The sequence below is a fragment of the Dendronephthya gigantea genome, unplaced genomic scaffold, assembly GCF_004324835.1.
Source record: "Dendronephthya gigantea isolate DGI-Jeju-01 unplaced genomic scaffold, DenGig_1.0 000028F, whole genome shotgun sequence".
Taxonomy (NCBI): domain Eukaryota; kingdom Metazoa; phylum Cnidaria; class Anthozoa; order Malacalcyonacea; family Nephtheidae; genus Dendronephthya; species Dendronephthya gigantea.
The window spans coordinates 1,361,746-1,384,591 of NW_021163038.1; the positions used below are offsets into that span (position 1 = coordinate 1,361,746).

At 37.4% G+C, this 22,846-nt stretch overlaps 6 protein-coding genes across 7 annotated transcripts; 4 read left to right on the top strand and 2 right to left on the bottom strand.

Moving 5' to 3' along the window:
* Window positions 1–533: 533 nt before the first annotated feature.
* Window positions 534–3,038, top strand: LOC114523698. 2 transcript variants are annotated; one of them, XM_028544707.1, is made up of 3 exons: window positions 534–1,322; window positions 1,435–2,100; window positions 2,418–3,038. In XM_028544707.1, exons 1-3 carry the CDS (start codon window positions 598–600, stop codon window positions 2,494–2,496), a joined length of 1,470 nt encoding a protein of 489 aa, XP_028400508.1. In that variant the 5' UTR covers window positions 534–597; the 3' UTR covers window positions 2,497–3,038. The 2 variants fall into 2 exon arrangements, with proteins under 2 accessions (XP_028400508.1, XP_028400507.1); XM_028544706.1 differs by having other exon boundaries at window positions 1,435–1,981.
* Window positions 3,039–3,236: 198 nt separating this feature from the next.
* On the bottom strand, window positions 3,237–4,972 carry LOC114523777 (G2/M phase-specific E3 ubiquitin-protein ligase-like). Its single transcript, XM_028544809.1, has 5 exons — window positions 4,923–4,972; window positions 4,462–4,543; window positions 4,196–4,330; window positions 3,585–4,114; window positions 3,237–3,482 (listed from the first exon to the last, which is right to left on the bottom strand). The coding sequence occupies exons 3-5, from the start codon at window positions 4,305–4,307 to the stop codon at window positions 3,237–3,239; spliced, it is 888 nt and encodes a 295-aa protein (XP_028400610.1). The 5' UTR covers window positions 4,308–4,330; window positions 4,462–4,543; window positions 4,923–4,972.
* Window positions 4,973–5,104: 132 nt separating this feature from the next.
* On the bottom strand, window positions 5,105–6,621 carry LOC114523779. The gene is made up of 3 exons (XM_028544811.1): window positions 6,335–6,621; window positions 5,607–6,099; window positions 5,105–5,218 (listed from the first exon to the last, which is right to left on the bottom strand). The coding sequence occupies exons 1-3, from the start codon at window positions 6,574–6,576 to the stop codon at window positions 5,105–5,107; spliced, it is 849 nt and encodes a 282-aa protein (XP_028400612.1). The 5' UTR covers window positions 6,577–6,621.
* Window positions 6,622–7,907: 1,286 nt separating this feature from the next.
* On the top strand, window positions 7,908–14,035 carry LOC114523638 (septin-2-like). Its single transcript, XM_028544621.1, has 13 exons — window positions 7,908–8,208; window positions 8,467–8,567; window positions 10,152–10,242; window positions 10,658–10,744; window positions 10,908–11,031; window positions 11,211–11,345; window positions 11,500–11,617; window positions 11,962–12,063; window positions 12,286–12,382; window positions 12,475–12,526; window positions 12,645–12,749; window positions 12,928–13,003; window positions 13,665–14,035. The coding sequence occupies exons 1-13, from the start codon at window positions 8,193–8,195 to the stop codon at window positions 13,731–13,733; spliced, it is 1,173 nt and encodes a 390-aa protein (XP_028400422.1). The 5' UTR covers window positions 7,908–8,192; the 3' UTR covers window positions 13,734–14,035.
* Window positions 14,036–14,861: 826 nt separating this feature from the next.
* On the top strand, window positions 14,862–19,200 carry LOC114523755 (bleomycin hydrolase-like). The gene is made up of 9 exons (XM_028544785.1): window positions 14,862–15,078; window positions 15,552–15,932; window positions 16,447–16,539; window positions 16,792–16,947; window positions 17,268–17,423; window positions 17,596–17,663; window positions 17,792–17,909; window positions 18,458–18,702; window positions 18,772–19,200. The coding sequence occupies exons 1-9, from the start codon at window positions 14,905–14,907 to the stop codon at window positions 18,911–18,913; spliced, it is 1,533 nt and encodes a 510-aa protein (XP_028400586.1). The 5' UTR covers window positions 14,862–14,904; the 3' UTR covers window positions 18,914–19,200.
* A 1,691-nt stretch (window positions 19,201–20,891) lies between these two features.
* On the top strand, window positions 20,892–22,745 carry LOC114523686. The gene is made up of 2 exons (XM_028544689.1): window positions 20,892–20,909; window positions 21,266–22,745. Exon 2 carries the CDS (start codon window positions 21,275–21,277, stop codon window positions 22,076–22,078), a length of 804 nt encoding a protein of 267 aa, XP_028400490.1. The 5' UTR covers window positions 20,892–20,909; window positions 21,266–21,274; the 3' UTR covers window positions 22,079–22,745.
* Window positions 22,746–22,846: the final 101 nt, after the last annotated feature.

The window sequence follows — 22,846 nt, forward strand, 5'->3', positions numbered from 1 at the left end:
TTCTGTTATTAAAAAAGGTGACCGTTTGTTTAGTGAGAAATTGCTCCGAAAAAACAACGCAAGATTATACATAATCTAGATTTCCAGATTATATAGAAGCTAGATTACAACATCCTCTAGTAAAATTGCAGTTGTACAAAATATTCAGAGGCCGCGGAAGTTAATATTTAGATCTACAAATGAGGCTAAGGTCTAAGATACCATACTCCGGGTGTATTCGACCCTACCATGGTCGAACATATATGGAGGGGCATTTGGGACAAAAATGACATTCGCTTGTACATTGCATGCCGTTCGTTCATGCCACATGCTATTCGTTCGTATCAGCTTTTATTCTCGACGTTGTTCGCGTGTAAGTTACACGCCATTTGTTCGTACACTTTGTGCCTTCGGTTTGAGCCGGCGGACTCATGTCATCGGGTCAGCGGCCGTTCCTTCTACTAGCTCGAGCCGGCGGACATAGTTTAATCGGGTCAGCGGTTGCTACATGAGACTTCGTGTAAGGACGTTCTATAAATTCTGGAATAGTTTGACTTTCGGCGTTTCACTCTGAATTTTGCTACGAGTTTACGGTAACGTTATTATTTAAAAATTAAAATGTCTTTTACTAGTGAAAGCCAGCAAAACTCACCATTTCATTTGATTCGAGTTAATGTTAGAGAAATTCTAATCGATGTGATTCGTAATCTAGAAGGCACAAATGGTAATATTAACATTGACTATGTTCGCTACAAAGTCGATTGGCTTTGTGCAATACTGACGAGATTCGGCAATAATTTGGAAAACATAGAACATTTACTTTTACCACGTATCAGGGAAGCACAAACTATTCTTGCAACCATTGACGACGATTTGTACACAGGCAACAACCATGTACCAACTTTATTGCAAACAAATTCCAGAGGAAGGCCTAGTTTTCACATTCCTTGTGAACAAATGGAACTATTTCTCGATTATGGATTCAAGGCAAGTGAAATGGCAAAGATTTTGGGTGTTAGTGAAAAAACAGTTTACCGGAGACTGGAGGAATATGGGCTATCCATGAGGAACAGCTATTCCAGTATTACTGAGAACGAGTTGGATGACATAATTAAAGGGATATTGGTGGAATTCCCTAACACTGGATATAAAACAATGCGTGGACATTTGCTTTCGCGGGGATTGAAGTTGCAGGAGAGTAGAGTAAGGGAAGCAATGAGACGTTCAGATCCTGAAGGTGTTCTTGTTCGAGCATTACAGCTAAGGGTAACTCACAGAAGGGTTTACAATGTTAGAGGACCTCTTTCTCTCTGGCACATGGATGGTCATCATAAACTTAAAAGGTGAGAAGGCATGCACAAAAGTAAATACATTCATACCTGAATTCAATTTCAATCAAATAAATCAATCATTATAATTTGGTAATGAGCTAGCTATGTACTTCCTCTTTTACAGGTGGAAATTTGTCATCCATGGTTGCATTGATGGGTTTTCTCGAAAGATAATGTATTTGTCCTGTAGTGGTAATAATCAAGCAGCCACAGTGTTAGGTTTGTTTTCAAAAGCTGTTGAACTTCATGGACTACCTTCAAGAGTGAGGGGAGACTATGGTGGAGAGAATGTCCAGGTGGCTTGGTATATGTTTAACCATCCACAGCGAGGACCAGGCAGGGGAAGTTACATCACAGGATCAAGTGTTCACAACCAAAGAATAGAGAGGCTGTGGCGTGACTTATTTGTTGGTTGTCTGTACATCTATTACTCTATTTTTTATTACTTGGAAGAAGCAGGATATTTGGAACTAAACAATGCAATTCACATGTTTTGCTTGCACTTTGTTTTTCAACCAAGAATAAACAGACAACTCCAGCATTTTTGTAATGGATGGGATAATCATCCATTGAGAACTGAACAAAATAAAACGCCAAACAGACTTTGGATCAATGGACTATTTGATATGTCATCAAATATTACTGGAGAGCTTTCTGATTACCAATCTCAGGTACTTACTACTTCAAAATGCTTTTTATTCGTGTGTTCTCTTCGATTATTTTCATTAGGGCTAGGGTTAAACAACTGCTCTGGATTATGGAAAGAATTAAATGAAAAACATGGAATGTGGTATACATACAAAAAATCACCGTAAAAAGCATAGTGCTGTTATTATGCAGTGTACGAAGTCAACAATATACTAAGTGTTGCAATATACAGAAAAGCATGTATAGTTCCTATTTATGTTTTTAAAATTGCACCCAATTTAGCAATTTAGAACTGCATTCAAAATAATCATTTTATATGTCAAAATGTAACAATTAGGATGACTGTTGTGTGCCATTTGATCACGGCTTTAAACTACTAGCTCATAATATTAAGTGCAAACTATGATTTCAAGTTTGCCTAGAACCTAAAAAATTAAAGTCTATGTTTGTTCATCACAGGAATGGAATGAGTATGGTATTGACCCTGATGCACCTTGCCCTGTACCTGAGTCAGAAAATATTGAAACACAAGATGTGATGTCTCCATTACAAGATGAAGATTTCGAAGCAATGAAACAACAGATTGACCCACTAAATGATACTGATGTGTATGGCATTGAAACATACATACAGGCATGCATTTTTGCATCTTCTAGGTCAGGTTGCCATGAGCCTGAATAGTTTTTATTAGCAGGTGATTTTAAGGAAAGTACAAACATATTAAGGACAATCACTTGCAAAACCTGGCGTTCTAATTAGGAAATGTACACATCTCTTCTGGAAAATGTTTTTGCCTTTAAAACAGAACCCAACTGCAACAAATGTTATGATACTAAATCCAACTTGTGTCTTATATGATGCCAAATCCCATTGCTTGCATGTCCAAGGCAATGTTCATCTGTCTGGAAAACTCTTCAAAATTGGCAACTTTTTTTGGTAGTTCTAAATCCATAGGACATGTATTGGAATTTGGCAAAACACTTTCAATAGTTGTGAGAGTTATCTTGTCAGGTTCATGAAAACCCATTGGTGGTATACTACTTGCACCAGTAGAAAATGCCAACAACTTTTGCAAACCCTTTGCATCTAATAATGTAAAAAAAGCTTTAGTATATATATGTACAGTAATATGTTCTTAGCTAAATCAAAACCAATAGTTACGGTACAGAAAATAACGTACCCAAATTATCAATATACTTGTAAAAATAGCCTTTGATTGGGTCATCTAAGTGTGTATGCATCAATAGACTTTTAAACATTTCTGGGGTAAGATCCACATCACCAACAATGAACAAACAAGGGCTTGAAAACATCAGGATGCTTCTGTGCTTCATTTAGTATTGGGCCAAGACCTTGACCAAATTGATCAAGCTCAGCTTTACGCATTAAGATCACTGTGTTCAGCATTATGCTTGTGATAGCTTCAAGTTTATTCTCTTTGGTGATTTTTTTAGTAAAACCAGTTTCCACAAGTGCATCAAGGATTTGATCAGGAATATTTTCAAAGTTATCTAAGGAATCAATCTGTAACAGAAAATGAAATACTTTAATTTTTATAAAACATTTGCATATAAATGTGTATTGATTGACAATTGAACTTAGTGATTAATGTTGATGAATCCCTACCTGTGTTACAATATCTCTAATATCTATGTCTGCTATATCCTCCTTCACAATGTCAATATCCTGACTTAAGCCTGAAATTAGGTATGAATAGATTGCAGGGGATAAAAATGGAAAGCCTGGACCTCCATTAAAAATGGATGTTGCAATAATTCTTCCAGCTACTTTATAAAGACTGGCCCTTAATGCATCTGTATTATGCATTGGTAGTAATCGGGCTTCACTTCCTTCAAACAGTCGTACAAAATTGCTAGGAGAAACCAAGCAATTCAATAAGAGAGTAAAGTATTCTCTCCTAGGACCCCCTCCATCGATTGCAGGCTCGTTTTCAAATACTATTTTCACTGGGGAGTCAAAATCGAAACTTGACTTTTTGAAAAATGACACACTGTCTTTAAACAGGCTACCACGATCAACAGATAATCTTTGAGGAGTTATTTTTGTGGGTGCTAGTTTTTGAAGATGTTCAGCAAGATTTAGTGGTTCATCTGCATCAATATTCTCCATCATTGTTTCAAAATCAGGAAAATAATCTAGCAAATATTTTAAAATTATTTTAATAGACCCATTTGACAATTTTGTTTCAAAGAATTTGAAACACCACTAGTACAAACCTTCCAATTGCCCATCCCATCCTCCAATCAGCTCATCAACCACCTCAGACACATTTCCTTGTTTATTTGCATACGAATTTTGCAATGTTTCGATACTTGTGTTCGGAAACATGTCTTTCAGGTGGGAAATGCAATCTATTAGAAAACATTTATGCAGTTTAAAATTCAATTTATTACATTTACTTTATTCATATATAAATCTTTGTCTAGATTTGTACCATTAATATAATAAAACAGTTTAGCATTTCAGCTATAACAATACCAACCACTTTTATCCTTAACTTCTTTTTTGTCTGAGACACTAGTACATATCGGGCTCTCATACGCATCTTGTATTTCCTGAGGTACCTTTCAAACAGAACATTTACACAGTATAATTAATGATTACACACACACATATATATATATATATATATATATATATATATTATATATATATATATAATATATATATATATATATATATATATATGCATTTGAACCTAGCTTACACACCATAAACAAATACATTTAGTAATATTATTTTAATTTGTACACACCAACATATAGCCCTGTATTCTGGGAATCAGAAAGGGATAGTAGTTCATTGGTGGCATGCATGAAGGCTTTTTTAAATTAATAGCAAAATTAGCTTATTACTGTACATACACATTTTCTGTTGGAAAAACTATATGTGAATATTCTGTATAATTTGTATCATGAATATAGAATGTGTAAGCAACTGAACCTTGTCTGCATTGATAGTTTCCACTTCAGGTGGAACCCTAACCTCGTCATCCGATACTTCATTGATCTGTAGTTAATAATAATAAGAAATATTAGCTTTTTCAGTAATATCTTATATTTATATTTCAATCAACATATATTTTATTTATTATTAAATTATGTTGTGTATGTACATGTGTATACTTACAAATCCATATTTTTATGCCCATCAGGGTTGCAGACAAGCTGGTGATTTTTAAATTCACCATATGTGAAGCTAGTGCTGCATTTGATACAATTGATAACTGGACCAACATCCTAAAAAAATATTTAAACATTACCAATTAATTTTACTAATTACATGCAAGAGGCAAATGTTATATCAGTGACTATAAAAGCTTGACAATCTGAATCACAGTTTCCATACAATGATTATACTTACAGTAGGTGAGAAGTGCACATTAATTGTCAAATTTTGTGGTGTGTAAGAAACACAAGAATCAATAAGGGTTGGGAAGCCTATATATTTACTAATTTGAAAATACTATCCTTGTCACAGTTAAGCATGTTGAGTAATTAAATCCAGAGTAACTTTAATAAATAGAAATAATTACCTTAGTATGCAATAATAAAATCGTGTAAGTTGAAAATAATTAGTAAAACTAATATGTCCAAAAGCACTAATAAAACTAAAATCTGAACTCACATCATATTTCACTTCAGTTTCATCCAAATCAATTTGTAGTGGACGGAAATAGGCTACGGCCTGGCCCAACCTTTCTTTGAGATATGATACAGAATATCCTTCTCTGCTTGGTGGGATAAGACTGAGTACCCTTTGTCCTCCACCACCTCCAACAGCTCTCAAAACTTCAAACCCTCCCGATCCTTTCATCTTTGGAAACTTTTCTTCCATGAATTTTTGTAGTTCTTCATGAGATGCATTCTTGTTAGGAAAAACGACTTTCATTTTGCCAAGCCCAGCTGCCATAAGGGAGTCAAGTCGGTGTCTGTCTGGTGTTAAACTCTCATTACACCTGCCTAGAATACATATGTCATGGGTCCAAGTCTCTGCTGGCTGGAATCGCAGTGGAACATAACCTTTTATTGATCCTTTTGTTTTTTTCACTGGTGGCTGTAAGTTGCCAGAAGGTAATGGGCGTGTGACGTTTCTAGAACACATTCCTGGAAATGCCCTTCTAAAATTGAAATGAATATATATAATCACTACAAGATTTCAATCACTATTTTTGGGTGAAAGAATTTTTTTAATTAAAATTCAAAATTTCACACGAATCTGTTGCTATGACAATATAAAGTATAAACCATTATGACAAATCAGTTGACAACACCAAGTCGTCAACCTTCTAAATACTATGGTCTATGGTAGTGTAGCATTCAAGATCGTATGCACATTCGTACTCTTTTTCATACCTGAAATCGTCTGAGGCACTTCGACCTTGCCCTGAAACAGAGGAGGCACTTCGTCTTTGGACTCCTTGCTGCAAAGATTGCCCCGATGGCGATGCCGAAAAAGTAGAAGCGCTTGGTCCTTGTTCCGAGAACGAGGAACTCGTTTCTGAGACATTTCCAGTTTCCAATTGGCACAATGCAGTTCTTAATAAATTGCTGGTTCTTGTTAATAGATCACGATTATTAGAAGATGAATTATTCATTTTTTCTGTACTTTCGTTTTTGTTCAACCTTTTGCTCTGTAGACTCTAATGTAAAACAGCAGTGTGACAGCGGTCCTTACACGAAGTCTCATGTAGCAACCGCTGACCCGATTAAACTATGTCCGCCGGCTCGAGCTAGTAGAAGGAACGGCCGCTGACCCGATGACATGAGTCCGCCGGCTCAAACCGAAGGCAGAAAGTGTACGAACAAATGGCGTGTAACTTACACGCGAACAACGTCGAGAATAAAAGCTGATACGAACGAATAGCATGTGGCATGAACGAACGGCATGCAATGTACAAGCGAATGTCATTTTTGTCCTAAATGCCCCTCCATAAACATATAAACCATATTCTGGTATATTCTAACCACTGTTTAGTACCTTTGAATATTTCTACCAAATACTTTCAAACTTAGGATTTGCCGTTTTCCAACAGTGATCATAAAAAAAATGACAGTGTAAACCTGCCAAAAAAAGACAGATTTCCATCAAATTTCAATTGCTTCAAGGCTTCGCCGTTCTCATCTTTGTTCCACAGATTTTTAGGCTTCCCCTCAATGTTGTTATAACTTATAACTGCGCAATACAGAAGATTCTAGTGTATCTTCAGGTGTTTGCTCTTGCTAGGAGAGGAATGTGCTGAGAAGACAAATAGTCGCTGAAGAACTACAGGAGAAATGCTTTCATTTTCTTGCTTTCCGACGGTGTAAATTATCCAACAATATGCCAATTTTTTTCTAGAAAAGTTCCTTGCAGTTGTTGAATTTGTAAAAACTTTCTCCAAACGCAAAAAGTTGCCAAAAAATAATAACCGAGCACAAACCGTAGAAACCTAATTTGTTCTCGTGAGTCAGGTAATTTTTGTTGAAATCATTTGCCTCCCGCACAGCTCCGAAATTTAGGTCCGTACGAATGAGCTATGCCTTGCTATAGTTCTCCCTGACATGTGCTTGTCTGACTGCGTTCCATATTCAATAAGTGAGTGAGAGGGTACATCTGTGAACATTTGTGAACAATAGTGTCATTTATATAGGGACATTGGTGGATTGTCCAGCAAACTGGCAACATGACTGGCAATGTCCTTGATGTCGTTCAGTTCCGTTGTCCATCTGATTTTGCGGGCTGCAAGCAGGCTATGATCTTCCCATCCGCTCAGGCTGTAAAGGAAACCAGTCGTTTCCTGTGAGCACAGAGCCTGGAAACGATGTTGCAAAACAAGGTCAATGACGACGCATAATCTCCGTCAGGTAGTCCGTCATTAAATATAAAGTCAATCGCCAATTCAGCGTCGCTTATACCATATACAGCTTGTGGAGAGGAGAGTTCCAGGCGAAACAACCAAATTTGGTGTTAGCGAGATACATTTTTTCACTCGCTTCCAGAGTGATATATCAATCTTGTCGGTTGGCAGGGTCGATCGTCGATTCTTTGCGCTTTTGATTTCGCTTCGTTCACTGACGATTTCGGAAAACTTTGTGTCGAGATCACGATGGTCAAGCGTGGGTGATTGCCGCATTAAATATGCACACTCATTAAATATCGATTATCATAAACGAGCCCACGGGTGGCTGAGCATCAGGCAGTGAGTGAGTGTTAATTTGCTTTGCCGTGAAAATGTCGAAAACTGAAGGTAAGATTAAATATATACCGCATTTTCATTTCACCCAAACAACGAGTTGCGACTTGCTACATTGTAGCGAACCGGATAATGGATGCTTTGAAATTTTCATTAGTTTTAACGTATCGATGTATATCTGAGGTTTAATTAACGCTGTACGGCATAACACAGTCGTGTGGTTCTAGAGTCAGGTCACGAAAGGCCGCATAAAAAGGATGATAGATATTTTGCTTGATGAATTAATTACTAACTAGAATTGATACATTCTAGGTCCTCCGCCCGTCCAGCCGAGGCCCTCTGTGGCAAAGCGACCTAGCTTTAATACAGGTTCTGCGCCACAGATGCAACCGAGGGAGGCCAGACCGAAGCAGGTAGCGTACCGTATTTCATGTTTAACTTAACAAATTAACGCTTCTTTTATAATCCGTGTCTGACAGAATCAAAACAAACTAAAGAGTTGATCGATTTCCAAAGCTTGCTGTGGTTTGTTTATGTTTAAAGTTTACGACTAACAGCGATTTGTTTGGGAGAAAATTGAACTCAAATCAACCCGATATTGATTCAGTGTTTTTCCTCGCCAAATATACTCGGAAGTCGAGTATGTCACATGCAGACGACAGTTTATACATACATTAATGTGTTTATTTTCTTAAAACACTCGGTGTTTTTATAAGACTACAGTTGATGTTCTTTAATACGTTAATGGTGTAAATCTTTCAGTTTTCCCAAACGTCGATCAAGCGATGTTTGTAAAATAAATCTTAAGGTATTAAAACTTGTAATTGCACAAAGTACGGTTCAAACAAACCACTTTTAGGTTGTTTAAACACGAGATCATTGTGGCTGATTTGAATGAATTGGTTGCTTGTTTTGACATGATGTTTAAAACGCTTGAAGATCTTAAATTATTTAGTATTAGGACAGCGAAAGACTGATACAACAATTGCAAATTCAAATCATTTTCATATCGCTCAAACATCATCACAAAATTCGCCAAAACAAACTTTCCTTTTTGGAAACGTTCGGATACCGAAATTTCGATTTAAAAACTAGCAGGGACACAAACACACCGTTTCCGCTTGATCCAAACAACTGAAGGAGTTTAATTGAATGAAGTTTTCAAAGATTAGGTCAAGAACAGTGTGGAATTTCATGATTAAATTACATAACATGTAACTAAAAGTAGAGCACTTGATAATTTCCCTCGATGTGGAACTCAAGACAAACTTAGACTGTAAATTTAGACACTCTCAGCCTGCTAATTTTACGTCAACCCAAATTCCTGCGAGATATCTGATTGCAAAGCCATCGCCAAAGCCGGAGATAACATTTTTGGCGTTCTGATTTGTGTGAAACAGTTGCCGCTCGCACATTGTCGCAATAGGGGGGAAAGAGTAATTACTTGATTATATACAGTGTCCTTGTTCCAAGACATAAAGCACAGCTATTATATACATTCAATGCAAGCTCGCCAGAAACGGAAATGAAGTTATCTGCCCAGGCGTGTATATATTAGTTGCATGTATCCAACACGATTCGTCATTCGTCGTCAATCATCACGCTGATAATAGCTGACCCAGTTCGATTCTAATCTTCTACTGATGTGTCATAACAAAATACGATATGAAAGGCTGTTTATTCTTGAAGCCGTACTTGAAGCACATCGAGTTTGCCAAGTTTTTTACCCAGTGTAGTTTTTTTTATAAGACAGAAGATCTTTATTTGCAATGTTTTTCAATAAAGAGTAGCAGAATATATAGCGACGGTTCGACCTCAAGAACTTTCTTATTGTAAACATCGATATTTTCCTCGCTACTAGATATTCCACGCGTTGTTGACGAGAAATGTTTCCAAAACAGCTGGAACGTCTTAAATGCTCGTGTTATAAGCAGAAAAAAAAAGGAAACCTGTAATATTGATTTTTTCATATTGATTTCTTCTCATTTATTCTGCAGGAGACTCCATATCTTGGCTTTGCCAATCTTCCCAATCAAGTTCACAGGAAGTCCGTAAAGAAAGGATTCGAGTTCACGTTAATGATAATAGGTATGAAAGAGCTTTGAGTCTTGAAATCAAATGTTCTTGTCTGGATACTAAATTTATCATAGAACCACGATAAAACTGATCACTAAGTGATCAGTGCTGACTCTTCGGAACTTTTCAGGAATCATCCAAAATTGATTCGTCTAAAATATACGAATTTGTCCGTGCAGAAATTTATCCGAAATCGTTGAGTTTATATTAGAAGTAGTAGAGGTAATCTAAACTTGAGCTTGAGAGGTTTTGTGCCGGAATAGGAAGTAATCATAGGCCATGGCTGTCAGCATGCAGAGAGGCTTAACTCTCTACTTCAAAACAAGCCCATCCGTCAAACGGATGTGACGTGTTACCAGGATTGAGAATCGCCCTTTTCTAAAGGATATTATCTTTCTTGAAATTTTTTATTTTTTTCCCACCGTAGGTGAGTCGGGCCTTGGAAAATCAACTTTGGTACACAGTCTTTTTATGACAGATCTTTACGAATCGCGACACAAACCCAGCGCTTCAGGTTGGTAAATTTATACTAATTATAATCATCGATGTAATAGGACTGCAGTGTACATGAAACAAGAAATGTGGAAATTACTTGATGATTTGCCAATGAACTCGAGTGCGTTTTTGCAAGGCGTGTTTTTGCAATTAAAGTGCATGCAATATTTCATATTATCTAGAAATGCTGAAGCGAACAATTCAAATCGATACGCACAAAGTAGACATTGAAGAGAAGGGAATAAGACTGAAGCTGACGGTCGTTGATACTCCAGGTTATGGAGATGCAATCGACAATAGTAAATGGTAGGAACTTGTGGGTGTTGAACGTTCAATGAACGAGTTCTTTTGAAGAGCATTTATTTATATGTAAAACTGATCTCAAGTTTTTCCCACGCTAAGGATGGATTTGGATAAGGCAAAAGTTACTTTCTTCACTCCAGCAATTCATTTAGTAAATCAAGTATATATTTCTTTTTTCGTAGTTGGGAACCGATCGTTAATTTTGTCGACCAGCAGTACGACAACTTCTTTCAAGACGAGTCCGGACTGAATCGTAAAAACATGTCAGACAGTCGAGTTCACTGCGTTCTACACTTCATCAATCCACAAGGTCATGGGTACGTTTGCCCGGAATAAAATTTTGTAAATAAAATTGTCAATACATATAGAAATGAAGAAATACTTAACGTAAATTAAAGTAAACGGCAACGTAGTTATGATAAATATTGCTCTCGGAAACGTGATCATTTTTTAAATTGTTTCTTTATGTAGATTAAAACCTCTGGATATTCAGGTAATGAAAGCACTCCATCACAAAGTCAACATAGTTCCTGTCATCGCTAAAGCGGACACGTTGACCCTCAACGAAGTTAAATCACTCAAACAAAAGGTATTCGAAAGAACATGATCTCTGTCTTCGCTTGAAAGTATTCCTTTATAGGGTGGCCAGAAGCCCAGGGCCAGAGAGAAGGGTGGGGCAACCTTCTCCCCCACTTTTCTAGAAGAGCATGTTACTCATGCACGAGCAGAAACATCCTGAGGGATCTCAAGTTGTACCATCAGGTTTCCAAGGACTATACCCCTCCACCCATTACATGTTACAACTCAAAAGCTCTCCTCCCCCCTCTAACCCCCCCTCCCCATACACGGGTAGAGGATGCAGAAACAAATGCTTGGATAGTAAACACCACTTATCTTTCTTAAAAAGTTGAATTGCTCAGCCTATTTTTTTAGATCTTAGATGAAATCGACGACCATCAAATCAACATATATAGTTTCCCCGATTGCGACAGCGATGATGACGAAACATTCTTGGCGCTTAATGCTGATCTCAAGGTTGGTTTCACTGGATAAACATTATGACGTCATTTCTTTATTTTGCTCTTTAAGACTACGAAATCATGTACACGATTGCAAGCTTTTCTCCATCAAAATCTGGCTTTGTAGCGAATCTAAAGTCCTCTAATGCTTTGGTAAAGAGAATGTACTTCCCCGTAATAGATCTCAGCAGCTGCAAATATGGTTTGTAGAGTTACTGTATTGATTATATTCCGGCAGGCTAGCGCACCGTTTGCGGTGGTTGGAAGTAATACAATCATAGACGTAAAGGGGAAGAAAGTCCGAGGACGAACATACCCATGGGGAGTTATAGATGGTGGGTACAAAATCCTCTATTGGGATGATACGTTAGAAATGATCAGGATTGATTGTTTTGAGATGATCCTAACCGAAATATCTTTCATTTAGTCGAAAATCCTGATCACTCCGATTTCACGAAATTACGAAATATGTTGATCAGGTGAGTTAGCTCTACGGCTCGTTTGAGGAAAGATTCAGGGGACAAACTCCAAAAGAACATCTTAAAATCCTCGATCAAAGTTTTTCGAGGATGATGCAAAGTATCTTTTCTTATTCAGAACTCATATGCAGGATCTTAAAGATGTCACTCAAGATGTCCACTACGAAAACTATCGCAGCGCAAGAATCGCAAATGGTGGCGACGTATCGCCGACACTAGATATGTAAGTACCAGAGGAACATGCGCAGACTAACTGTTTCACCACTTCTTACGTCACAAAGACACTGAGAATGAGAGTATTTGAGAACGAGTCCTAAAATCAACACGGATTCGACTATAATCGTGTGGTGATCTACACCTGAAAGAGCTGTGAGGCTAATTCGTGTTTCTCTTGTGTTCAGTACGAATAGTAGCGGTAGTGATGTGGATGTTTCACTTTCTGAGAAAGATAAGCAACTCAAGGAGAAAGAGGCTGAGGTTTGTATATATTTGCACTTAGTGAAATGGAATATCTCGCAAAATATGGAACATGCATTATTAACCTTTAAATTAGAAGATGGTGTAGGGGACTTAACGATGCTTTTTCCTCATTTGCTATGCATCAGTGAAAAACATTGGTTTTTTTCTGGGGAGCAAAGTGTTTCCGATCACACCCAGAAACATTCATTTTTCACAAGAGTGCGTGTGATTTATGTAGCGGAAACATTGTTCCTGAAACACTATTGTTTCCCGGGGAGCAAAGTGTTTTTCCTATTAACACCCAAAACATTCATTTTCACAAGCGTGATTTATGTAGTGGAAACATTGCCCTGTTGTCGACAGTGAGCTCCACATATATCTGGAGTAAGAACTTTGGGTTCAAAATATGTAAATATACAGATATATACAGATATATGTGGAGCTCACTTGTTGTCGATTACTCTTCCCAAACACACTGCCTTGTAATTATCGGGCCATCTGTGGTCCAAGTGAAAATGTGCTTGCGTTGAAACATTCATAAGCATATATATTATTTACTGGCCGAGCTCTAGTCTTTCTCACTAAACAAGTTTCCTAGTGTTTGTTCACGGTTCAACTTTGCCCGGAAAACAGCAAAACATTGGGCTTCAAAAATTCACTCTTATTTCTCTCATTCCAGTTGCTTCGTATGCAAGAGATGATTGCCAAAATGCAGGAGGAAATGAAACGACAAAAGGAGGGAAATTAGTCAAGTTTTAATCGTGCGTTCTCATACAAATACCACTGACAACAACAGTTGCTCGTAAACTTTACTCGTTACAACTGTAAAAAAAAGAGCTCGCAAGCTCAGGAATCGAACTTGCCAGTAGTTATTCCATCGCCTGGCTGTCGTATTTATGAACCGACGAGCCATTGAAGAAATATATAAGGACTTAAGGAAAACAGTTGCATCTTATTTACTAGGGATAATTTTGCACAATATTTTGTAGTTGTAAATTTTTTATATTACGTTTGGAGAAAATATTGCCGAATATATCAGTTAAATAATGAGGTGCTTCGTTTGTTGTTGCTATTGAGCAACTGCATGCAATGTACGTAATGTCAGTTGTATTCAAGAAGATGCTGCAAAGCTGTTTGGCGGCAAAAGTACACTGGTTTTTTCCAACCCTTGTTATCTTGTTGACCACGGCAAGTCTGTTTTCTGACCCTTCAGACTTCACATTTACAAAACCGCTCCAGCTTTTCTTAAAAGCATTTCCATTTTTTTTTTGAGAAAACCACTTCACTCAAGCTAAAAACATTTCTATTTTTTTAAAGGTCGCTCCACTCCACTGCTCTTGCATGGAGATAAAACCGATGCCTTTAATCAATTAATACAAAACAAGACATAATTCAAAGATTAACATCTTGAAACAAAATATATTTTTAAGCAGGAGAAGATGAATTTCGTGATATTTCGATTTTATTACAAAATCATCACAAAATTGAAATATTACTAAATCTTTCTTGTTTAGTTTTCAACCTAAATTTTGGGTTTCAAAATGTTAATCTTCGGATTGTTTTTTGTAAGTTCTAAAATTGGTATTGGGTTGTGGTCTAAATCGATTGAATCATCATTTCAGGTCTAAAAACCCGCTAAAATGAAAGAAACGTTCGCTCGATTTCGACGTTTCTAACGTATGTTTTATAAGAAAGAAAAACATCGGCTACTTTTTCGAAGAAGTATATTTCCAGCCAATCACCTTTCGAGAAACATAGCCAATCGTAAAGGCGGATTTTTAGCCAAAAATTAGCCAAATTTTGGCCGACTTTTGCCTACTCTTTGAGACGCATTTGGTACTAGAGATCTGAGCATGCGCAGTTGATCCACCGAAGAAATTTGTAAACAATCCAGGATTGAACAACTCAGTAACTTCAAAATGGCATCAAACAACAAGGGAGTTTCTTTCGAGACTTTGGCCAAATTTAAGTCGGATTTCACGTCGGACAAGAAGAATCTCTTGGCGCAAAATGTTTGTGCGAGATACGACACGTTTGAAGTGTGTTTGGGTCGAAGCGCTGCCAGGGGAATTCATCATGTTTATAATTGCAAGGTTTGACATTTTGGGTGTTTAATTTCCTTTGTTGTTCATCGCAGTAAAAGTACAGGAAAGAAGCTCTTACAGCGGCCGTAAGCTTGTTCTGAATTGCTGTTATTTGTTCTGTTTTTCTGTAATGGTTTCCGATTTGTCAACAAATGCCGCTATGAGGGGTTATGTTTCATGTTTTTGCAATTATTAATGGAACTATAAAGTTATCTAATAAAATAGCGGAAATTATCTAAAATGTTATCTATATGAAATAACGAAACTAAGTTCATTATATGTGCGTATCGATCGGAAGCCATCGAAAAAAAAACTACTCAATAATAATATGACATAGATATTGGATTAGGATGTGTTGAAGTTTTAATACTCTAGGCTGAAATATTAAATATATCAAGTGAATGGACTTTGTACAGTATATAATTTGGTCAATTTGGTAAAGACCTCAAAACTATGTTTATATATGAATATCTGTATTAAAGGTCAACCCTGAAGTAAAACCAGTAACCAATCAGAAGTCATCTGGGAGGTGCTGGATTTTTGCCCTTCTCAATGCAGTTCGCCAGCAGTTTGTTCGAAGAAAGAATATCGAGAGTTTCGAGTTTAGTCAAACATTCCTATTTTTCTGGGACAAAATCGAGCGAGCCAACTACCTCCTTAACGCTTACGAAGAGGTTGCACGGACGGATGGCGCAGATAGTCGTACAATGATGTTCCTGATGACCGACCCATCATGTGATGGTGGCCAGTGGCATATGTTGGTGAATTTGGTTACAAAATATGGATTGGTGCCGAAGTCAGCATGGCCAGATGTGCATAGTGCAACTAGTTCTCGCCGCATGAATTCTATAATTAACACCAAGGTAGATTAGTATGATTGTTACAAGAGTGGTAATATTGATGACGGCAGTGTTAATATTGGTATTGATGATACTGGTGACATTGATTATGATAATTTATGATAGTACTGATGATGATAGTAATGATCATGATCATGGCAGTATTGGTGATGATCTTATCAATATTGATATTGATATGTTATCAATAATGATATTGATATAATGATAATAGTTATTGATAATGTTGGGATGATGATGATTGTATTTTTGATGATCTAACAGTGTTTACATTGATTATTGGATTGATGAGAATGATCAGTATTGATCGTGATCATGGCAGTATTGGTGATGATATTATCAATAATGATATTGAAATAATAATGATAGTTATTGATGATGTTGGGGACCAATGATTATGGCATTACCCTATACTAATGACGATAATGATATTGGTAATATTGATGATAAAGGCATTGATGATATTTGTATTGCTGATGATAGAAATGATCACCTTTATTCATTCTTTTTTAAAATCCAGATGAGGTCATTTGCAAAGCGAATTGTGGATTTAGTAAAAGATGAAGTCAGCGAAGACGAGATGAAGAAAGCAAAAGAAGAAATGCTCTCTGAGGTGCGTTCAGAAAGTTAACTAAAATACCAGCCAAATACCAGCCAAATGTTGGTACTATTGGAGAGATCTTTCTTCTGGTTAGTACTGCCGTAAAAGCAGTCATTTCCCTCTAGTGAAGCATCGAAATTTTCCGGTATTTTTTCTCCCAATTTTTTTGGCGGTGTCTCAGAGGGAAGGTCATTCAATACCCACGAAAACATGGGGTAGTCATCTCTGGTCAAGAAAAAACTTTCATTTTTTGTACCCTATTAGATTTATGGCTTAGTATCAGTCTGTCTTGGAACACCACCAGACACATTCCAATGGGAATACTATGAAAATTCCAAGAAATACTGTAAGATTGATAAGATTACACCTCTGGAATTCTATGAAAAACATGTCAAGCCTGTTTATGATATGGAAAGTAAGGTACATATGATGATGGATCATGGGTGTATTTAACAATGATAATCAGAAAACTGTAGGAGGCAGTTGTATAAAAGGCTAACTTTTAACTGTAGTTAAATACAGAATTGGCCAATTAGGGTCGTGTATTTCTGAGTTAACTAGGATTTAACTATGCAAAATGTAGTTGAGTTTTATACAACTTGTATTACGTTCATTCTTGCTTCATTCTATATAGATAATAGATTTGTTTGCTAAAAACCGTATAATAATTCAGTAGTGTTATTGTGCCAATCTCAACACTGAATCTAGGTCACACGCAAAACATTTATTTCCTTGCTTAGGTTTGTTTAGTGAATGACCCCAGACCAAACAACGTCTACAATAAACTGTACAGCGTGAAGTATCTGGGCAACATGACAGGACAACAGACGGTCTACCTGAATCAGCCCGTAGAAGTGTTGAAGTACCTGACTGTTGCTTCTGTCAAGTCGAACGAGGTAGAAAATAGTTAAATGGCCTGCTTCAGACGTCGAACGTTTCACGTCCCGAACTTAACATAATATGAGTTTGTTTGAGTTCATTTGCATTTAATTCGGCACATGAAAAGTTGAACGAAACAACATCGTTTTTTCTGTATTATTTTGCTAATTATTACTTTCTTTGCCTAAGGTGGTTTGGTTTGGTTGTGACGTTGGAAAGCATTTCGATAGAAAACAAGGACTTTTAAGTTTAGACATGTGAGTAGATCAGTGGATGTTTACAATTCATTGCATGAGGAGCTAGCGATTTTGTTGTCTGGTTGACTGCCCGGAGCAATCTTTCAAAAGGTCTGATTTTTGATTTTGGATTTGACCTACTTTTTTAGCCACGAATTTGAGCTGACATTCAACTTGACCTTGCCGGCGCTGAATAAGGCTGATCGACTTTTGTTTGGGGAATCTCTGATGACCCACGCGATGGCCATCTCTGCTGTTAAAGTTGAGGTAAGATTGATCATTGATGAGGTCATTTCAATGATGCGATCGTTATGAGGTGAGGGTAATAAAGGAATTGTGAGGAACTGAGAGTGATGAGTCGTGGTAAGGTGGGGGCGATGAGGTGATAATGACGAGGGGATTATGATGAACTGAGAGTGATGAAGTGACGAGGTAATCGTGGTAAGATGGGGGGGATGAGGTGAGGGTGATAAATGGATTATGATGAACTGAGAGTGATGAAGTTACGAGGTAATCGTGGTAAGATGGGGGTGATAAGGTGATGGTGATTATGATGAACGAAGAGTGATGAAATGATGAAGTAATCGTGGTGAGGTGAGGGTTGTAAAATGACAGTAGCAGTGGTGGTAGTAAGGTTAGGGTGATGATGTGGCGGTAAGGTTGATATAGTGATAAGGTGTGGGTGATAAGGTGAGGGTGATATAGTGAAGAGGTGAGGGTGGTGTGGGTGATGAGGTGAGGGTGATATAGTGAACAAGTTAATAGTGATGAAATGACGGTGATGAAGTAGTAGTGATATTCACTTTCACCTTAAGGAACTGGAGAAGAAAGAGCCACGACGAAAGACGAAATCAACAGAAGATTCGAAATCGACGGGAGATTCGAAATCGACGGACGATTCAACAAAAGAAAGCAAAGTTGAACAAAAAGAAGCGAGTGAGCCAAAGGAAATTGACAAGAAAGTTTCCCTTGTTCCAGTCACGACAACAAAATGGCGTGTCGAGAATTCCTGGGGCGATGATAAAGGAGACAAAGGCTATCTCATGATGACCGATGAATGGTATGCTGGATGGATATGTTTCATATCGTATCATTGATAACAGTGATAACGCATTATTTTGCGTTTTAGGTTCTCCGAATTTGTCTACGAGGTCGTTGTCGACAAAAAGTTTGTGCCGGAGGAGATTTTGGATGTGCTGAAACAGGAGCCAATCGTATTACCCCCCTGGGATCCTATGGGAGCGCTTGCATGCCGGGAATGTGGAAATTAAACATTTACAATTACTTTGAATAATGAATAATGAAACAGTTACTTAATCTAGATAATCATATTGCAATTATAACGATTTGTTTAATTTTAATAGCGTTTTGAAAATTGCATGTGTAGAATTATTTCCTGACTATTTTGTACACTCAAAATTTTCATGATGTTTTCAAACAAGGAATTCAGGGGTGTTTAGAAAAAGCTGTCGTGGTTTGTGTCATAACTATCTGAAAAAGAGATCTCAATGTAGTGGTTTTAACATATTGTACTTTATTAAATGTAAAATAATCTAAAGACCTCACTTGCGTTATTTTCTTTTATTGTTGAGGGAGACACGTCATTAATTAAAATCGCCTTGAATATATGTGCAAAATATCCTAGGATTTAACAAGATCTCGACGAAAGCTCATAATGGCTTATAGAGATTAAGTTTACCTTTAAAACGGTCCGCTATTGGCTGGCCAACAAAGTTACAAGACAAACAGCTTGTCAAAATGAACTTAACTATAGTTTAATCGCTTTTCAATGCTTAAGTTTCATTGTTGAATATTTAAGCTAGAACAATTAGTTACTAAAGAGACGGAACTTTATTTGGAAATACGCATGGAAATGGTGTAATTTTTTCACGTCTGGTTCAGCCTACGAAATCATTTCTGGCCGTTTCACAGAGAGGATTCATATTGAATTGCACAACTGTATTTTTGTGGAATGTGACCTGGGGAACAGCTGCCTCAGTGGGTTTTTTACAAGATTGCAGGTGTTTTTAGGGCTTGTCGGAAATTGGCAGACTTAGAAACAGTGCCTGTGTTTATGTTGATAGGATTAGAGTGGGTCTGATAAATAAACTGAGGCAGAGGAAAGGTTAACATACGATCAATTCAACCGGCCGCCTTGGACGAATCAATTATCATCGGGAAAGTTATACTTACTACATATGAACTCAGCCTAATTGCTGCGGTATTAGTTTAATAATAAAGGACGAATTAGACTTGGTGAGTATCATTAGGGTATGTGTATGAAGTAATGTATTTGCGTGATTGTCAGACAATCACAAAACAAATTATTTTCTGACTATTCCATTTTAGTATAAACTGACTAATAGGCTATCACTTTTCCTGCGTTCTGATTGGCTACGCTACTGGTAGGCTATTAGTGATAGCCTACTAGTAGCAAAATTCAAAACAATGGCGGAAAATTCGCGTTTCGCCGAAGTATCTGAAGATTTTTTGGACGACTTGTTGGACAATTCCGTACCAGAAAAAACAAAAAAAGCAACAAAATACGGAATTGCAATTTTTAAGGGTAAGAAAATACATAAAAATAACGTATACTCAATTGAATTTTTATATTTAAACTGAATTTTAAAACATTTTACGCGAACAACAATTAAAATATTTTCTTCCTTTAATATACGAAATAAATTTCAGAATGGTTTGCAAGCCAACAAGAATTTTATATTGTGTTTCCTAGTTGTAAATTAATGTTATAGTTTATACTAAAACAATTAGACAACTCGGCCTCGTTGTCTATGAGCAAATAGTCAACTCGGCTTCGCCTCGTTGACTATTCGCTCATAGACAACTCGGACTCGTTGTCTAATTGTTAAATGGCTACTATGATGTGCGAATGATTTTGTTACCATCTGTTTAAGATGAAAGTGTGTAAGTTACCACAGGTTAAAACCGTGGACAGAAGGCATGCGGAAATGAAATCGATTATAGAGTTTATACAAGTGACTTCTAGTCTCCTACACAAGACAAACAACCCTTCGACCCTGTTCATTTCATACTGTCAGATCGCCTGTAAGAAACTATCGGTTGAATACGTGATGACTCGTGATATACTTTAGCTGTAACTTTCTGGAAAAAGATTCAGACAGCGCTGAATTGGCTGAAACTATTCAGGTTTACATTGCAATGACGTTTCATGCAGTGCCCTAGCTTGCAATATTCATACGTCGCAGTTTAGTTGATTAATAATGACAATCGCCGGTTATTAACGGGGTTAGCTGAACTGCATGTATTGTAAAAACTGTCTTCTTGACCTTAAGCTATTTCACTTCAGGACAAAAACTATAGCGAAGACTTCGTAAACTTTTACTATATAGAATCTAACCATAGCACTTTGGCACAGGAGATTTTTGAAATACACCACAAGAAATGTTTAAACAGTTAGTTTTTTGCCTGACTTCACTTGTTCAAATGCAACTCATAAAATACGATAATTTGGTGAACATTATTTCTCGTCAGACCTTTCTGAAATTCATCTCCAGTGATAAGATTTGGTTTATATATACAACAACCGTTTAGGTCTCAATTTCTTCCCGATCGAGATTGATGACCGTTGATTTGATTTCTAGACGGACCGAATGGAGGAAGAGAAAAATAGATGCGAGTCTAGTAATGGAAGTGAAGCCAGACCTAATACTCCATTTATGGATCCTTTTGCAAAACTCAACATACTGGAGGATGACAGTGGATACACGAGTACAACTAAGAACCAGTCTGTCCATCCGATACGGATTCCAAAGGACAAAGCAACGAAACCACAATGGTTCCACAAGTACAGTAGTTTCGCAAGGCGAAAGACTTTGCCAAATTTGCCCTCGTTGGAGGAAGAACAGGATTTTATTGAAAAAGATGTAGAGGATGAAATGGCGACGGTAAAGAATGGACGAAAATGTGATCGAAAATCCGATCGTTTTAAAAAGCTTAGGTTTTCTTCATGGAAAACTAATCAAGGCGAACCCAATCCTCCGAAAGAAAACACAAACTGTTGCAGAAATGAAGTCTCACTGCCAAAGATAGACACTTATTGCATATCGTACGCTCGACCATCGACAAACCATGGTTTTGCATACGCCGTTAGCTCGACAGAGCTGTTAAACGGCAAAAATACGATCCAAAAAAGAGCAAAACAAAAAAAAGCTAAGTTTAGAAGCAAAATATCAACGCCCGAGAACGGTCTGTCGCGTCAAGGCAGCGTGTACTTGCTTTTTCGGGCGCCGTCACGGGCATGCGGGCTAAACATTCCAGATTTCAAAGTGCGCTCGAAGGAACTGCATCACGTAAAAGACGCGAAGCGACGAAAGACTGGAGCGGGAAAGAACGCTGAGCCAATAAACATCGTGAGACTACCAGACATTAAACAAGACGTATGGAAGCAGATATAAGCCGAATTCATATTAGAGACGGGAAACCCTTCTTAGACGAGAAACTCATCGAAGACGGGAAACTCGTCTGATGTGGATCCGGTCACAGACGGGTTTCTCGTCCGAGCTTTCCCTTCAAAAGTTCTGTTCACACGATCCAATTTCATTGGATCGAATTCACTTCTGACGTATGAAGTACAATCAGTTATTGATAAAGCAGCACTGCACTGGCTTGAGTGGATTTGCTGCTCGTATACATTACAAGACAACAGACTATAAAACATCCATCAGAAGTGAATTGGATCAAACAAAATTGGATCGTGTGAACAGACCTTAACTTTCCTGCCCAACAGACGGGTAAGTTGGACGAGAATCCCATTTCGGGACGAGAAACTCGTCTTCAATTCGCATTTTGACGGATAAGTCAAACGAATTTCTGAAATATCAACACGATCAAGGACGGAATAACGTTTTAATTTTTTATTCGTCCTAACCGATAAGAAAGATACGAATCAGCACCCTGCTGATAGACTGATTAGTAAAAAAGAGCATTTTGAAAATAACAACCATCTGATTATTCATGGCATTAACTACTTAACGCCTTCATAGCAGATGTCTAATTTTTTTGAAGTTATTTCAAGTTTCTTTTTGTAGTAGCACTGGATCAACAAGAGATGATCCTTACTGGACCTCAGGAAGAACAGTTTAGAACTGATAGAGATATTTAGTATACTGAATAAAGTTAGTTTAGTTTAGGTTTCCTCCTGTAGTAACACTGGATCAGTAAGA

Excerpts from the sequence above, each read along its gene's own strand:
- LOC114523698 (XM_028544706.1), top strand. The coding sequence starts at position 598 with ATGTCTTTTACTAGTGAAAGCCAGCAAAACTCACCATTTCATTTGATT. Across the intron at positions 1,323-1,434 it reads GGTCATCATAAACTTAAAAG|GTGGAAATTTGTCATCCATG; the intron begins GTGAGAAGGCAT and ends CCTCTTTTACAG. Across the intron at positions 1,982-2,417 it reads TTTCTGATTACCAATCTCAG|GAATGGAATGAGTATGGTAT; the intron begins GTACTTACTACT and ends TGTTCATCACAG.
- LOC114523779 (XM_028544811.1), bottom strand. The coding sequence starts at position 6,576 with ATGAATAATTCATCTTCTAATAATCGTGATCTATTAACAAGAACCAGC. Across the intron at positions 6,100-6,334 it reads AGTGCCTCAGACGATTTCAG|AAGGGCATTTCCAGGAATGT; the intron begins GTATGAAAAAGA and ends TTTCAATTTTAG. Across the intron at positions 5,219-5,606 it reads AAACTGAAGTGAAATATGAT|GATGTTGGTCCAGTTATCAA; the intron begins GTGAGTTCAGAT and ends ATATTTTTTTAG.
- LOC114523777 (XM_028544809.1), bottom strand. The coding sequence starts at position 4,307 with ATGTTTCCGAACACAAGTATCGAAACATTGCAAAATTCGTATGCAAAT. Across the intron at positions 4,115-4,195 it reads ATGGGATGGGCAATTGGAAG|ATTATTTTCCTGATTTTGAA; the intron begins GTTTGTACTAGT and ends AATATTTGCTAG. Across the intron at positions 3,483-3,584 it reads TTAGAGATATTGTAACACAG|ATTGATTCCTTAGATAACTT; the intron begins GTAGGGATTCAT and ends TTTCTGTTACAG.
- LOC114523755 (XM_028544785.1), top strand. The coding sequence starts at position 14,905 with ATGGCATCAAACAACAAGGGAGTTTCTTTCGAGACTTTGGCCAAATTT. Across the intron at positions 16,948-17,267 it reads TTTATGATATGGAAAGTAAG|GTTTGTTTAGTGAATGACCC; the intron begins GTACATATGATG and ends TTCCTTGCTTAG. Across the intron at positions 17,910-18,457 it reads TCTCTGCTGTTAAAGTTGAG|GAACTGGAGAAGAAAGAGCC; the intron begins GTAAGATTGATC and ends TTTCACCTTAAG.
- LOC114523638 (XM_028544621.1), top strand. Across the intron at positions 8,568-10,151 it reads GGGAGGCCAGACCGAAGCAG|GAGACTCCATATCTTGGCTT; the intron begins GTAGCGTACCGT and ends TTTATTCTGCAG. Across the intron at positions 12,383-12,474 it reads CCCATGGGGAGTTATAGATG|TCGAAAATCCTGATCACTCC; the intron begins GTGGGTACAAAA and ends TCTTTCATTTAG.
- LOC114523686 (XM_028544689.1), top strand. The coding sequence starts at position 21,275 with ATGGAGGAAGAGAAAAATAGATGCGAGTCTAGTAATGGAAGTGAAGCC.